Source organism: Bubalus bubalis, chromosome 2, assembly GCF_019923935.1.
Source record: "Bubalus bubalis isolate 160015118507 breed Murrah chromosome 2, NDDB_SH_1, whole genome shotgun sequence".
NCBI classification, from domain to species: Eukaryota; Metazoa; Chordata; class Mammalia; order Artiodactyla; family Bovidae; genus Bubalus; species Bubalus bubalis.
The window spans coordinates 78,907,223-78,924,322 of NC_059158.1; the positions used below are offsets into that span (position 1 = coordinate 78,907,223).

At 36.5% G+C, this 17,100-nt stretch overlaps 1 protein-coding gene across 1 annotated transcript; it reads right to left on the reverse strand.

Moving 5' to 3' along the window:
- Positions 1-614: 614 nt before the first annotated feature.
- On the reverse strand, positions 615-15,601 carry KLHL41 (kelch like family member 41). The gene is made up of 6 exons (XM_006059976.4): positions 14,396-15,601; positions 10,791-10,948; positions 10,560-10,667; positions 7,346-7,531; positions 4,559-4,705; positions 615-1,794 (listed from the first exon to the last, which is right to left on the reverse strand). Exons 1-6 carry the CDS (start codon positions 15,503-15,505, stop codon positions 1,683-1,685), a joined length of 1,821 nt encoding a protein of 606 aa, XP_006060038.1. The 5' UTR covers positions 15,506-15,601; the 3' UTR covers positions 615-1,682.
- Between the last annotated feature and the right edge of the window lie 1,499 nt (positions 15,602-17,100).

Below are 17,100 nucleotides of genomic sequence, written 5' to 3' on the forward strand. Positions count from 1 at the left end.
TTTAAAGTATATAGTCAGTTTTTAGTGTACTCAGATTATGCCAACACCACTACCTAATTCTAGAACAGTTATTTATTCTAGAACATCATCCCAAAGCATTGTTTTTACAACTTAATCTCATGTCTACATAGATCAGCACTCTCCCCCACAAAGTAACCACTATCATGCTTTTATAGTAGCCTTCCCCTTAATAATTCTATCAGCACCATCATGTTCTTATAGTAAAGACTTTCCCTTAATAATTCTGTCACCCAAGTTTGCATCTCTAGACATCATAATTCCCCATCCCTACCTTATTTTTCTCTACCTAATCTTTAAAAACATTCTTTTTTTGCGTTTTAATTTTTTTGACCACACCATGCAGCATTCAGGAAGATCCTCAACCATGGATCGAACCCCAGACCCCTGCATTGGAAGTGCAGAGTCCTAACCACTGGACTGCCAGGGAAGTCCCTCCTACCCCTGCTTTTAAGTCTGTCTTAATCTATTAGCATCTCTCCTTCTTAACAATTTATCTGCTAAATAACCTGTAGTTTCCCACCTTTGGGATTTGCTGATTGTATACTCAGGGTGCAGTTCAATATAGAAAAGTACTCAAGATTATACTTCAGAGATCCATAGTAAGACTGAATTTTATTGAATGTTTCCATATTTATGATGCAGAAAATAAAGCTATAGCTTTATTTTATGAATATGAACATTCATCTTTTTATGCAGTTGCTTAACAAGTAATAATGGAATACTCCAAGTCAGTTCCAAGTCAGGCCTCTCAGAAAATAACACATGTAAGGCTAGAAGTCAAATATGTCTGTGAAAGCACATGAGACCCATAAGCGATGATTAGTTCATGACTTGCAGACAATAGAATGTAATGGTTTTGGACAGACCGAGATGTCATCTTACTGTGTATGCTAAGAACAAACAACTTGAATGTAGGGTTTTACATCCCAGAAAATAGAATAATACAGTCATCCTTCTTCTATCAGAAATTTGCAAATAGGTAGCTCTTTAAAGTATAGATAAAACTCAAAGCAATGAATACACACCTTTCTCCATACCACCCGCTGGCCCCAAATTCTGCCCCAGCAGTTAAGGAATCAATCCTTTTCCTAAGATTGCCTCCCAATCCTTCTACTACAGATACTGCAGTTAAGGACTTGAAGACTGATTTACTGGTTTTAAATTTAAAATTCAAATGAAATCCATTTATTCCATTTCCAAAGTTTTCTCACAGCATATAATCTTTAATATATTGCACAGGGTTCTTATTATATCTTGAAGCATGAAGAAAGGTTTTTGCTATTAAAAATTTTTTTTAATGTAAATGTACATATTTCATTCTCCAGTTTCATTTATAATAGAAAAAGGAGTGTAAAGGCACTTTAACAATGCAAATGAAAGGATCAATAAACTCAAATTTAGGAAGCTCCTTTATAATTGATTGAGACAGATTAACAAGAGAAATAATCTGTTCAATTTAATATTTATTACTTTTTTAAGCTCTGATTGTTATATTGAAGATTCAATAACTTTGAGGTTTTGATGCCCACTGCTAATCTCTTGGACAGTAACACAGTAATTTCTACATGGAATCTCTGTATAGGCTTTTTAAAAACAATAAATTAAGGCCCTATTATCCAAACAGACCACCTCCCTATCTATTATGTTTTTCACCTTCTTGTTTATAGCTTAGACAGTTTGAAGAGATTTAACCGTGTTGCTAGGCAACTGGCTCCTGAAGCATAACGTATTTCCTTCAGCATCCCAGCCCATTCTTTTTTATCGTCTTCATACCTGATGGAGAGAAAGAACGTAATAAGTTGTTTTAAAGTAGACAGTTCTATAGATCTCCTGGTATTAAATATTTCTCTGAGAAAAGCCTGTCTGATCTTACCCAGAGGAGGATGCACCTGACTCACAGACTAACACCTGAATTCCTCCAAAAATGTGCATTCTCTGAGCATATACCCGAATTATTGCCATGGTATTTAATCTGGATGCCTAGGCAGTTAAACCTTCTCTGGGAATCAAAGACTGTCCAGTGATGATGAGTAAAAGCAATTAATCCTTCACCTTTGGACTGCTAAAGATGGCTGGTCCCCATGAATCAAGGTCAGCAAAGAGTAACAACTGGGAAGAGCAGAAACAATTAAGTCACCGTGATTCTGATTTCAACCGTACCCATGCACCAGTGTGATGCGTGGCACTGGACACTAGGGGTCACTGTAAGAAACCGTTGTTCTTCCCCTTTACTGTCCTGTGTGAGTACTGCTCTTCGACTTCGCATTTGACCTTAGGGAAGAACTGGTCACCCTCTCTGAATATTCATGAAGACACAGACAGCTTGAGTCCCTTCGAGACCTGTGTGCTTTTCCTTTGCCTGGTGCTTGGTGCCTGAAATGCCATCTCTGCATGAGAAATTCCACAACACTGCCGTCTCTCTGAAGCCTTTCTCGCCTTCCTGAAGCAGAGTTTGTTATGTCTTCATTTCTCACGGTGTTCTTTGTATGGTATCCATTGATGGTAACAATTATCATCCTATGTTAATGTTTTTATATTTATGTCCTCAACAAGCTCAAAGTTACATGTATTTTATTCACTTTAGTATCTTCCCTTCTCCAGAAGCTATCAATACTTGGCACATAGGAAATACCCCCAAATCATTCTATGATGAGTGAATGAGATTTAAAATAATTTAAAAATTAGCTGATGCCTATGTTAGAGTTGAGAATCACTGCCTATTCTTATTTTCCAAGCAAGAATTATTATCCCTGTTTTTCAAAAACCCTAACCTTTCCAGCCCTCCATTATTTCATCCTTTTTTCCTGCCGCTTCCAGTGTTTACCCATCTCACCCTTTTGCTGAGTCTTTCCTCCCTGGGGATCTCCAGTTTCTTTATCTTCTTCCCTCTTTTTTGAAGGGAAAGTGATAATAGTTAACTTCCTTTTATAGCCACTTTCTCTTGCCCTCTACACAGCTAGTTACTGTTACAATAACATAGGGAAATGATGTCTGAGGCACAAAATAATTGTTTGGTTAAGCTGCCAGCCTTTGAGCCTTCCAGTTCACCAGCTGGGAATAAGGCATGTACTGGTTCAAGTATAGAACAAATATTATCCATTTTTCTCTCTTAGGCTCAGTGGTATGCCTCCACTGATCACTCCTCCAAAGCTGTACTTATAAATTTAAATCTGCAAGCAAATCTAAAGCATAAATTTGGCAGTTTCTGGATGAGTATAGCCAAAGCTATGGTTTTTCCAGTAGTCATGTATGGACGTGAGAGTTGGGCCATAAGGAAGGCTCAGTGCCAAAAAACTGATGCTTTTGAACTGTGGTGTTGGAGAAGACTCTTGAGAGTCCCTTGGACTGCAAGGTGATCAAACCAGTCAACCCTAAAGGAAATCAACCCTGAATATTCTTTGGAAGGACTGATGCTGAAGCTGAAGCTCCAATACTTTGACCACCTGATGCGAAGAGATGATTCATTTGAAAAGACCCTGATGTTGGGAAACGGGAGGAGGAGAAAAGGATGGCAGAGGATGAGATGGTTAGTTAGAATAACCAACTCAATGGACATGAATTTGAGCAAACTCTGGAAGATAGTGATGGACAGGGAAGCCTGGAGTGCTGCAGTCCATGGAGTCACAAAGAGTTGGATGCGACTTAGAGACTGAACAACCACAAAATATATCGTGAACTCACGCTCACCTCAGGCAACTGAGATCTACCTCCTATAAACTTAGATCAACAAGCATTATACCTAGGCTGAAGACCACACATGGGGGGGACCTGATAGTGACCAGACATCTACATACTGTATGCCCTGCCTCAACTATGTTACCATGTGACTCTCTATTATGATACAAGTTACACTTCTGCTCCTAAGACCTCTGGATACACTAGTCTCTATTCACTGCATTAGAAACTATGGTAAAATACATACACACCTTCTTTATAAATACATTTATTTTAAGTTTAACTGTAAAGTAGTTCAATTGGGTAACAGCTGTAAGTGTCATACTTGGGAGACCTGCCCAGCACCTATCTTAGAGGTCAAGTGGATTGCTACTTTTCACTTCTCTTTTAAAAAGCTTTTATAACTGAACACTCTGAAAATTGGCAACATTTTAAAATTAGATTCAAAATAGAATTAATGAATCATGGAAAACTCAAGAGGTTAAATGTTTCTTCAGAGCCCTGTTCTCTTAGGAAATAAAGTACCCTGTGGGAGGAAGGTAAGTGGTTTGGAAGCCTTTACTCTATGGGATGCCTAGAGCATTCATTACACTTTTAAAACTGGAAGGGAGCTTAAATGATGAGTTGTCCAACTCTTAATTACTGATTAAGATATAGGCCCCAGTAAGTTCTTTCCCAAGTTCACAGCTAATTAGAAGCAGTACTTGATTAAGTAAGTGGCAATGTGAAAAAGTTCAATAGATTCAAAGAGTGTTTACCACCAAAAAGTAGTGTACATTTTGGGAAAGTCTGGCTTCCTATGTACTTCAAAACTGTTTTGTCTTAATATTTAGTTCGGAAAATTGGAGTGAAGAAAACTTACTTCCATATGTCATTGACTTCAGTGGGTGCAAATTCTTTAGATTCCAGCTGAATCATGGCAAAACCACCGATAGCATACAGGGATCCAGCCAAGCTGACCAAACTGATGGAACTTCTCTCTTGGGGAAATTCAGTCATTACTTCCCACCTGGGAATCATTGAAGATATAGTTAATGTAAAACTTAAAAAAATGCCAAATGTATTTACTGAATAACTATAAAAAATTAATAATGAAAAATTTTGAGTAGCATAGGCACCCAAAATTAGAAGATTAAATTTGCTACTGGAAAGTATCTAAATATTCCTTTATTTGAAAGATCAAACCAGATGAGATTTTAAGGCCGTCAATATATCAATCCAAAAATACTTCACCTGCATCAGTCAGCACCTTTAGCAGTGGTTATCAAACTGTGTGCCCTGAACAGTGGAGTATTGGGGGGCAATTCTAGGGTTCCTTGGCCCTACTGTGTTGGGTTTCATTTGAATGCTAATACAAATTTTAAAAATCTTTGAGCTCCATAGTGTCTCAAGGAATCTCCAGCCCTTTTTAATAAAGCATGTGAAAATGGTAGTCTCGGGCTCCCCAAGTTACACTAGTGGTAAAGAATCCGCCTGCCAACGCAGGAGACACAAGAGACGCAAGTTCTATCCCTGGGTCAGGAAGAGTCCCTTGGAGGAGGAAATGGCAACCCATTGCAGTATTCTTCCCTGGAAAATTCAATGGACAGAGGAGCATGGTGAGCTACAGTCCATGGGGTCACAAAGAGTTGGACACGACTGAGCACATATGAGGACAGTTAACAAACTAGGGTTGGAAATTTTCTTTTTAATAATTTATCCTTCATCCTTTTAAATAAAGGATTTATGGGAACTTTTTAATGTTAATGGCTGTATGAAATAGGACCACTGAAGATAAAAATCAATCAAATTAGTTGGAAGTATCAAGAGTCTAGAATGAGTTAGTCATTTTGGTAGCTCTCTTCCAGTACTCTGGCATTACAAGTGGACCTCATAGTTTTTCTCTAAATATATCATCTGTTTAACTATAAAAAATAATATACATACATTGTAGAAAATCTGGAGAAACACGTTATAGAAGAAAACAACTATCACCCATGATCCTATCCTTCAAATATAATCATAAGCAAAACTTTGCTATATTTGTCATTTGAACACATGTATACCTGTGGCAGATTCATTTCGATATTTGGCAAAACCAATATAATAGTGTAAAGTTCAAAAATAAAATTAAAAAAAAATAAAAATAAAAATGCATATAAATTTTAAAATATCCATCTATACATATGTACTGGAGAAGACAATGGCACCCCACTCCAGTACTCTTGCCTGGAAAATCCCATGGATGGAGGAGCCTGGTAGGCTGCAGTCCATGGGGTCACTAAGGGTCAGACACGACTGAGCGACTTCACTTTCACTTTTCACTTTCATGCATTGGAGAAGGAAATAGGAATCCACTCCAGTGTTCTTGCCTGGAGAATCCAGGGACAGAGGAGCCTGGTGGGCTGCCATCTATGGGGTCACACAGAGTCGGACACGACTGAAGTGACTTAGCAGCAGCAGCAGCATACATACGTACAAAACTAATAGAGTATTTACAGTTTTGTGTGTTGCTGCTTTAACTTCTTATGAGTGTTTACCCATATTATATAGTCTTCAAAAACATGATTTTTAATGATCATAAAAATCCATTTCCATAAAACTTGCTTGTAATTTTCAGATTAACTAAAGTCTATTTTGAACTGTGGTGTAGGCGAAGACTCTTGAGAGTCCCTTGGACTGCAAGGAGATCAAACCAGTCCATCCTAAAGGAGATCAGTCCTGAGTATTCACTGGAAGGACTGATGTTGATGCTGAAACTCCAATACTTTGGCCACCTGGTATGAAGAGCTGACTCCTTTGAAAAGACCCTGATGCTGGGAAACATTGAAGGTGGGGGGAGAAGGGAACGACAGAGGATTAGATGGTTGGATGGCATCACCGACTCAATGGACATGAGGTTGAGTAGACTGGGGGAGTTGGTGATGGATGGGAAGGCCTGGCATGCTGCAGTCCATATGGTCACAACGAGTCAGACATGACTGAGTGACTGAACTGAACTGAACTGAACTGAAAGTCTATTTTGTAATCAGGCATACTTGGTTCCTTAAAAATGTAATAATAGTGTTCTAATTTTTTCTTTATTGCTAAACTAGGAACATAAAAACTATATACTCATCTAGATATATGAGCTCAAAAACTTGAAAAGGACTAATTCTATATAAAGAATATCTGTCCTATATCTTCACATTAACTTTAAGCCAATACAATCTTAAAAGTAGAGAAAAAAAAAAGAGAAAATTACAAAGAACACAAAAGAATCAAACATCTGAAGCATTCATCCTTTACAAATATCACAAACTAAGTGGAGGTCTTTTAATATTTAAAGAAACTACACATTTCAAATCAAATAACCTTATAGAGAGATGTATATCCACTATTGTGTATATAATTATTCAGAAGTATTACCTTTGCAAGGCTAAATTTACAAAATTAATAACAAGTGAGGGCAAATTGATTACTCCAACATTAACTTGAGGGTCATGTATTCCAAATTAAAGACACACATAATGCATCATAATGGTAGGTGTTTCGTACCTATAACACCGAAAGAAACAGACGAAGACACTTCCTCTTCAGTCCTTGCCTCCCTGCCCTCCTCTCCCCTTGTCCAAATTAGAAATTGAAGCATACAGTGATTCATATTCCATAGTAAGAGATAACAGCTTACTTATTGGTGTTGAGGTCAAAAGCTTCAACTGAAGCTGAAAGACCGTCTTCAGTGACACCTCCAGCAATCACAATTTTGCCTTTATGGACTGCCACTCCAAACATGGAACGAGGGATTTTCATTGGAGCCAGATCTTTCCAATCTCCTTTTTTGGGGTTGTAGATAAACACTCTGTTTGTACATTTTCTGTAAACAAAACACAACAAAATGGTCCTTTAAGAATTTTCCTTTTTTGAAAGAAACAACTTGACTAATCACTTAGCCATGGTTCTCATTTGAAATATGAGATATAGTGAGGATCAGAAAAATTCTTAATCTGAACATATGTCACCAAGCAAAGGACAATAATAAATATGAGAACCAAAACTATTTTATAACAATTATACTACTGGAAGGTAGCATCCTTTACTTTTGGCAATTGCCTAGAGGCCCAGGAAGCAGATTTTAATCCTATCTGCACTAAGTTAAATGGAAAACATGAATAGAGTTAACAAAATTCATAAATTCTTTATTGTGCCTCTGTTACAAAAATGTTTATCCATTTCATTATCTGAATATCCTAAGAATGAATCAGTTAACTTAAAAAATACTTAGGTGTTAATGTACCTAGTTTCAATGTAACTGTAATTTGATGATTCATTACATTTTAGTCTATCACTAATATACCATTGCATTTTAAGAAATCTGGGACTAAAGATTAGACAACTAGTCATCTGAGCTGATGGGTAACGAGAACAATTTTACATGCTAAATGCTACCAGAAAAACCTGGACTCATCTGAATTATCTTTCTAAGGTTCTTATGATTCCATAATTTACTGATGGGAGTTTGAATTTCAAATAAGAATTAACTGGATATATCTGGTTAAGCCAAAAAGCAACAAAACAAAACCTCAACTTTTTTTTTTTCACTAGTTTTATAAAAGACCAGATTTCTGGAGTAGAAACATTTCCTGTAATACATGACTATGAGTATTATCTTAAAACTCCGTTAACTTAAAACTTCTTCAAATTCAGTGGCAAAAACTAGTATAATTCAGTGCTTGCTTTTAGATAATGACTCATTTCAAAGTTCTTGACTCGGGCATTTGTTAAGCAATGTTGTCTTAGTTAATCATATTCTCAAGATGAATATATTCTTACTGACAAGACCATATGCTTCTTACTGACATATCAATTTCCTAGTTACTAATACTACTTGAAGGAAACAATTTAAATTATTTGGCAGGGTCACTATGTTTCCAAAGTCAAAACACTGCTCAACACACATTTTCCATTCCATTTACTGAGGAAAAATGCCCCAAATAAGATTTAGCACTGCGTGTGTTTATAATATGGCCTTCCTTTAAATGTTTATTTAATGGGAATATCTGGCATTAAGGAGGATATCAAGATTTAAGAATATGTTATCATTGAATATAGATTATATAAAAACTCATTGCTTTTTAAAATCACATATTCTATAATATATGTCATTTTAATTGAATAATAACCATTAATTTTTAACTCCAGAATATAGAGTTCTTTAATTCTAGCACATTTCCATATTTTACTCTCCTTTCCTGCTTTGCCCTTAAATTCTTTATTTTTTGCCACTTTATTTATTTTTTAATTAAAGGATAACTGCTTTACTGAATTTTGTTGTTTTCTGTCAAATACCAACAAGAATCAGCCATAGGTACACCTATGTCCCCTTACTCCTAGACCTCCTTCCCATCTCCCTCCCCATCCCACCCTTCTAGATTGTCACAGAACCCCTGTTTGAGTTCCCTGAGTCATACAGCAAATTCTTGTTGACTATCTATTTTACATATGGTAATGTAAGTTTCCATGTTACTCTCTCCATACATCTCACGTTCTTCCTCCTCCCCTCTGCCCGCCCTCCGCCCGCCCCGCCCCGTGTCCACAGGTCTGTTCTCTATGTCTGTTTCTCCATTGCTGACCTGCAAAACCTACAGCCTATTATACAGAGTGAAGTAAGTCAGAAAGAGAAATATAAATATCATATTCTGATGCATATATATGGAATCTAGAAAGATGGTACTGATGAATTTATTTGCAGGGCAGCACTGGAAAAACAGACATAGAGAATAGTCCTTAAATTCTTTATTTCTGGCTTCCTTTCCAGGACTGGACAACTCTTAACCTGGGCAAGTGATACAAACCAAATTAGGTGGCATTTTCAGGGGCAGGAAATTTGTTATCATTATTGAAATTGAAAATCATTATTTTACCAAACAGGCTACTGGCTTAACAGACTTCTGGAACACTCTGAACTCACTTCTTCCATAAAATCTCTTTCCTAATTACCTATCCCTTGAGAAGTAACTAAAAATCAAGTTATATGAAGCTTCATCCTCTTTTTCTCCTAAGAGACTGGGTGCTACTGAGTATTCCAGGTATATTTCTTTTGTTTGATCAGTGTCTGTTTGTGACCAGTTGTTAAATATTTTGAATATCATCTGTCCAGGAATAAATATGTGAAACATTGCTGGGGAAAGAGCTGCCTGCTTTTCAGTCACATGTTTTTCAGTTTCAAACTCAACTATCTAAATTCTCTCTTATGAATGTAAAGTACAAAATCCATGATTTTTTTATACACTATTGTTTTAGTAGCTATATTTTAAATGCTATATTAAAGATATATGCTTAATTTTTATCTATCGATACTTAATGGCTAAATCCATAAAAAGTCCACTGGTTTTAATGTAGTAAAATATAATTTTAAATTAGCCAAATAAAAGACTTGATTATGCTCCTAAATTCTGCTTTTCCATTGTAAGAATGCTTATGATGGAGCTATTATGCTCACTCCTAGAAATATATTGGGCATATACAAACTGACTTCAGCAGTTTAATAATTTTATACAGTTTTCCTTCATAAGTCATTATTAATATCCTCCAATAACATTTCAAAACTTTATTTGTATTTATTTTTTTTAATTTTATTTTCTTTTTAAACTTTACAAAATTGTATTAGTTTTGCCAAATATCAAAATGAATCTGCCACAGGTATATATGTGTTCCCCATCCTGAACCCTCCTCCCTCCTCCCTCCCCATACCATCCCTCTGGGTCGTCCCAGTGCACCAGCCCCAGCATTTTACTTCCAAAATGTTATAGGTGAGAACCAAGTATCATTCCAGTATAAACAGAAAGGAACCCTTGTAATAAAAAATCACCTGGATATAAACCATAAGATTTTAGGGTACTTACTTATCATCTGTCTTTCCTCCAAGACAATATATCATCCCCTTATGTGAAATCACACTATGGCCATAGACTTTGATAGGAAGCTTTTTAACTTCATTCCATTTGGCTGCCCTAAAATCAGAAGATGATAGGATTTATATGCTTTCAGTAAACTTCAGGTTCTAAAATTATGATTTTGTTATAGACACCCATATACCTGAATGCTTAGGAAATGAAAATATCATGCCAACTTACGCAGGATCATAGCATAATACTGTATCCAGAGAAGCCTCTGTTTGAAGGTCTTTGCCTGCAACTACATAGATTTTGTCATCTATCTCTCCCAGACCGAAGAGACACCTAGCTGAAGGCAGAGGTGGGAGTCCAACCCACTCAGATGCTACATTATCAAGCTGAAAGAAAAAAAATATATGAGGAATTGTGAAGCTTGTTATAGGTGTACCAAAAAATATGCTATACTTTGTTGTTTAGAATTGATTGAGATAGTAGAAGATCTCATAAGTTTAAAACTATAACTCAGAAAGGATCATATTTTACCTTTGAATTACCAGGAAAAATGAGAAAATCCACACAGCCTACCAAAATAGCTAAAAATACTCAAACCTGGAGAACTTGGGAAAAGGAAAGCGAGAATAAAATAGTCGTCAGAGATTAGTTAGAACTGTTGAGATTTCTTGTCAAACTTTCTTCCCACATTACCTTGTTCAGGTTTGAACAAGGAATCAATACTTCGAGGACATTGGGGAAATAGATTGCCACCGTAGGGAGGGTCACAGTGTGTGAGTGACCCCCTGCAAGCTATATTTAACATGCTCCAAGCTGGCGCCCAGGACAGCTGGACCTGTCGCTCAGTTCACAGACAACTGGGACGTTAGATATTATCTTTTTTTCTTTCCTTAAACATTTTTAAGTTCTCCATGCTTCACTTTATTACTTTAGATACAGGCAGGTATTACAGCCTATAACCTCCCAGGTTTTGGTGGGAGTCATTTAAAATGCTCTTTTCCTTCCCTCCCACTCTTTCTCTCTTTCTGATTTAAATTAGAAAGGAATTCTGCTTGTTTTTGCTATTGCCAATTCTGCGAGCCTAAGACAGCCTCCAAGAGCCCATGCTCTGGGATATGTGATTGATTCTAATATGGCTGGCGTCAGCTTTAGGACTAACTATTGGTAATTTTAAGATTTTCCACTTTGCATTTTAGGACACCAAGGCATAAGAAAGCTCCTTTCTGAGGGAGTGCAGTCAGAGATTTGTTGTTCTCTCTAGTGCTATTTCTATGAAGCAGAAGAAAAAAGGAAAAAAGCCCAGAATAACTGGTTACCAAGAACAGATGCAGATATTCAAGTCTGTGGTATATCCAGATGGTGATCACTAATGTATTCATTTTTGAAAAAAAGTCCTTTATCAAGAAACCAGTAGGTAGTATAAAAGCAAAAATAATGACAATTATCAACTTTGGGGGATTCCCTGGTGGCTCACTGGCAAAGAATCCATCTGCCAATGTAGGAGATGCGGGTTCAATCCCTGGTCAGGAAGATCCCTTGGAGAAGGAAATGGCAACCCACTCCAATATTCTTGCCTGAGAAATCCCATGGACAGAGGAACCTGGTGAGCTACAGTTCACGGGGCCACAAAGGAATCGGACATGACTGAGTGACTAAACAACAACAAAGGAATGTTTACTCTGTGACAGGCTTCATGCTAGGTGCTTTATACAGGTAATCTACTTTAGTCCTCTCGTTTGTTAGCTCTGATTTAGAGATGAGAAAACAGGCACAGAAAGGTTAAACAATTTGCTCAGGCTCGCAGAGCTTTTAAGTGATACTCGATGCAAAATATATAAATTCATAGGTTTTCTTTTTTTCTTTTTTTAAATGGGAGCAGCAGCCATCATAATCCCAAATCAGAGGGTTTACTGCCCACACCACCCAGTGCTGTCTACCTTCCCATACTGCCCCCGATAGGGCACTTCCTACAGCAGACTGCCTGCCAGGTGTTTTTACAGATGAGTTGTCAAGCCATTTAACCTCTCTGGCTTCAGTTTTCTCATCCCTAAAATTAGAGTTTGGACTCAGAGTACTTAAGATGTGGTGCTGTTCAAAGATTTGATGAAACTGGTAATTCTATGGGAAAAAACCCTCTCTTCTCTAAATAAAAAAAATTATCATAATCTAATTCTAGTATACAATCAAAGGTCATATGAATCCTGACAATACATTTTAAACAGAGGTGACAAGTAGAAAATACAAAACCTGAAATTCTCACACATTTTCTTGTGAGTCATAATCCTCTTTCACAGTCAGGTGTTTTTATCCTGGCTCACTGTTTTATCCTTGTCTCACTATTTGTGCCTTTTAAAGGAGCAAGGCATAGGAAATGATAGGGAGTTGACCTTTTCAACTTTGAGTAACTGTTTTTGTAGCTACAAGGAAAATCAAGCATGCTTCCAGAACCAGAAATGTGAGGCGATGTCAATAAAAGCAAGGGTAGCGATAGGATAGAAGGGACTAAAGATAAGGCTAGAAATATTCTTTGGATCTGATTTCCAGGTTATTTGTATTTTGATGTAATTTTTACTTCCTAGATATATTATTGTCTTTTCAATTGAATTTACCCTTTCTGAAATTTATCTGAATTTAAAACTAGCCCTTAGGAAGTTTTCTGGCCCACATTCAAATACTTATGATTACAGCTTCTACTGTTATTTTTATATTTCATAGTTAACATCCTTTAATAGAATTTGGAAAATTAAGAAGCATGATTGACATGTATTATTACATTTTTTTGAGATTAGTAGAAGCTGGTTAAAGAGTGTGTTTTATAAATGCATGGTATGTCACACAATTTGAAATCACTCAGTGACTGTGGTGTGACATTCTATACTTACTTATCTTTGCCCTTTCGAATTCAAGGCCCATAAACTACAGGCCATGAGTAGCCATGACCTAAACAAACCCTTTTGAACTATCTGTAAGCTACAAAGTACTGGTATTGGTATTAAAGATAAAGTCACTGATTCCTTCATAAACTGGTAAAGTATAATGTGTTGGTAACATGAAACTAAGTCCTTTCAAACTACAGAGAGTTTGTTTAGGAGGATCTCTCTTCTTGGAAATTTCTATGGTTTCATAAAACAGATTAAGTTGCAATCATGTCTAAGTACAACTCTGATCCAAAGAAATTTGATCATTTACCATAAATAAAAATTTCTAAATACAATGAATCGATTCAAACTAGTGATGTTTGTATAGACAGTATTTCCTCAAAGGCATTCCAAAGCGTGTAAAATACTTATACAAGTTCTTTTCACTTTCAATAAAATTGTATTTTAGGCAGTAAACCATAAATAAGAGATGAAATACTACCTCTGAGAATTTCAAATCAAGCAAACTTGGAAAAAGGTAGAAAATCTGATCAATTAGAACTTTTTGTAAAGTGTAGAGTACTTTGATTTTTGGAAAATACCTATTTTTCAGAAAGAGGATACAAGATTAAATTTTGTTTTTACTAAAATACTGGACTTTAAAGGATTACAGTTACAACTATCAACTATAAACATGACATTTTAGGTAAAAGAGCATAAAGAAGATCATGAGCCATCACTTGTACATGAATTAGAACCTCATTCTTCATGAAAATGTTTATTAAATATTAACAAGCAGTTAACTGATCTAGATATTTGTCAGTACTCTAATGAAAATGCAAGGAACTGGCATAGGACGTCAAGTATTGATAGAACACAGTACAAGCAGCCTAAGTAATTCACAATCAGCTAACTAGATGGTGACTAACATCCTTTCCTCTATGTCTCTGCATATGTGAGGACAGCCTTTCTTACCTGGAAGAAGTAGGACTGTAGGGGCTGATCTTTATTTTCTTCATCCACATACAGCCCTCCTACCACATACACCTGATTTTGTTGGGTAACGATGCTGGAATGATTTCTGGGGATCTGCTCAGCCAGCGCAGTAAGGTAGCATTCATTTTCCGTGGGATCGTAAGCCACAGCAGCTGTGTCATTAACCAAGAGGATGAGGTCCTTGACAAACATTCCATGCCTGGGAATATCATTCAGGTAACCAGGAAGCAAATCTTCATCACCAACATCACCGTTCACCTCACCAGCCCCAGCCTTCTCTGTGTTTTTGCTAGGTTCTGGGAGTTTGCCTGCAAAGGCATCTTTGAGAACTTTGATTTTTTTCTGGAGTTCTGGGTTGCTTTTAATTATATCATCTTTTTCAACATGATCTTTAAAATATTTTTCTGTCATAAGGCGAAAACGAATACAATCAAACACTTCGCTAAGGTTTTTAACCCTATTTTCTTTGTCTGTTCGCACCCATTTCATCACTGCCTCAAATACTGCTTCTTCCTTTTCTACATTTAGGCTGTCATTGGAAATGACTGAGATCAGCTCCTGCGGAGACAGTTGCATGAAGTCCTCTTCCTTACAAATCTGTACAAAGCGATCAGACACAAATTCACGGGCAGAGATGGCAAGTCTCGGGCAGTCAAGAAGAAGTCCTAATCTTAGAATAGCTAGACAGTTACCAGGAGCAAGTCTTTTCTGAAGATAAGAAACGCAGACCGTGAACACGGAGGGGATCTGAAAGCGGCTGGCCAATGCAAAAATATCTTGCACGTTTCCGTCGTTGAGATCAATACTGGCAGAGTATAGGTACTTAATGATTAAATCCAGTACAGCAGGATCCACATTATCTAGTACTACCTCCTTTTTTTTCGCCTCATCAATTTCAGATAAAAAATACTCACGGAAGTAAGGACTACAAGCTGACAAAATCAATCTGTGGCAAGGAAGACTTTTGTCACCTGCTTTTAGGGTGCAATCGATGAATTTTTTCTCATCCAGGAGATCTTTTAGACCATCCTGAAGAAGGGTGGATTGGTAAAGCCGCAGTTCCTCTGCGAGTTCCCGCTGGGAATCCATTTTGTGAGTAACCTGGGTAAGGAAGGGGACACTAAGGCCTTAGCTCCTCACAGCACACAGGTCTAGCAGTAAAAAGGCAGATCAGTGTGCTCTGCCCAGCTTGAAGCCTTTGCAATTTAATCCCACCAGCTAAATATAGACACCAATGCTAACAACGGGAATGCAGGAGAGCTAGTTTGGAAGAAGAGTTGCTCTTGCAGCTGTCAGAGATTGAAAGGAACAACTGGAACTTTTAATCACTAAGGAAACAGCTAAGAAATGAGATATTTAAATGAAGTGGAAAGCTTTAAAATACATAAAGCATTAGAAGATAGGCTAATAAAGGATACCACAAGAAAATGTTCATTGAACTAACAGAAAACTGAATCATAAAAATGAGTCATTCCGCTAAAACTGGTCTAGTGGCAAGCTACTTGGCTATCTGAATTAATGATGCAAAGGTCAAGAATATGAGGTGAGTTCATTTGAATACTCATAAGCAAGATCCTCTTTCCAGTAATGTTATAAATGTTTGTTTTCTACTTAAAACAGCAGGATATATAATATTCTTTGAGAAGTAGGAAACTTAAAGACTGCTACTTAGGTAGACTATTTTTTTTTTAAAAACCTTTAAAATAATAATACCCCCCCACATCATGGCTAAATTAAATGGAAAGAAACTGCTAACTTTGTAAGACATCCTAAATTATCATTATTTTTAAGTGGAAAAACTACAATTAGTATTGAATTAAATTATAGTATTACTCATTCACACTTTGCCTTGCTCTGCAAAGGATTTGATGTGGCAAACAACAATAATAAAACCAGGAAAAAAAGTTAAAAGTTGACACTAGGGAAAGAAAAATCCCACAACATATACAGTATGATTAATAAAGATATTCTGTAGTTTTAAGTGTTGATCTTTCATTAAATAAAAATTTTTAAAATGGAACAGATGTAACCCTATCAGAACAATGTAATCAACAGAACGCAGCAAAATCAGGACAAAGTGCTACATCCCTGGTATTATTTGAAAAACAGGCTTTATACATGAAAAAAAAAAAAGTATATACAACTAGAATATAATTTAAGTTGTTGACTAAAATAGAACACACCATATTAAGTATGGGATGCAGAAGGCATGACTTGAAAAAAACTGATCCTTTGTTTATATACAAATAGCATCATATACTTCTTCATGAAATATTTTATTATAAAATTATGTTATCACATTATAAAAAACTCAGTTGGGCTGTAAATATACTGTACTTTCAAAGATTGGTATTCTTAAACATGCTCCAAAGAACACAAGCTCCATAAACACAGGGATTTGGGGAGGTTTGTTTTGTTCAACGCTACAGCCACACGACCTCATGAGTGCTCCATAAACATTTGTTGAAGGAATGAATGAATGTCCTCAGATCAGGGAAATATGTATTTTTAAATTTCAAGGTCTCCATCCATGAGTAACAGTTTTTTCCTCTTATTTTACATCACGGTGAAGTCAATGGTACTGTCAGCTGCTAAAACAACAGCTGAGAGAAGAGTTCGTTGACTCTTTTTCCATTTATAGATGCCACTAAAGGTTTTAACACATGAGAAAAAACTAACAGCTG

Bases quoted from the DNA above. Each gene is read 5' to 3' on its own strand.
- KLHL41 (XM_006059976.4), bottom strand. From the start codon at position 15,505: ATGGATTCCCAGCGGGAACTCGCAGAGGAACTGCGGCTTTACCAATCC. The intron at 10,668-10,790 runs GTAAGTTGGCAT...TTCTGATTTTAG, and splicing joins GTATTATGCTATGATCCTGC to GGCAGCCAAATGGAATGAAG. The intron at 4,706-7,345 runs GTAAGCTGTTAT...AATGATTCCCAG, and splicing joins TTTGACCTCAACACCAATAA to GTGGGAAGTAATGACTGAAT.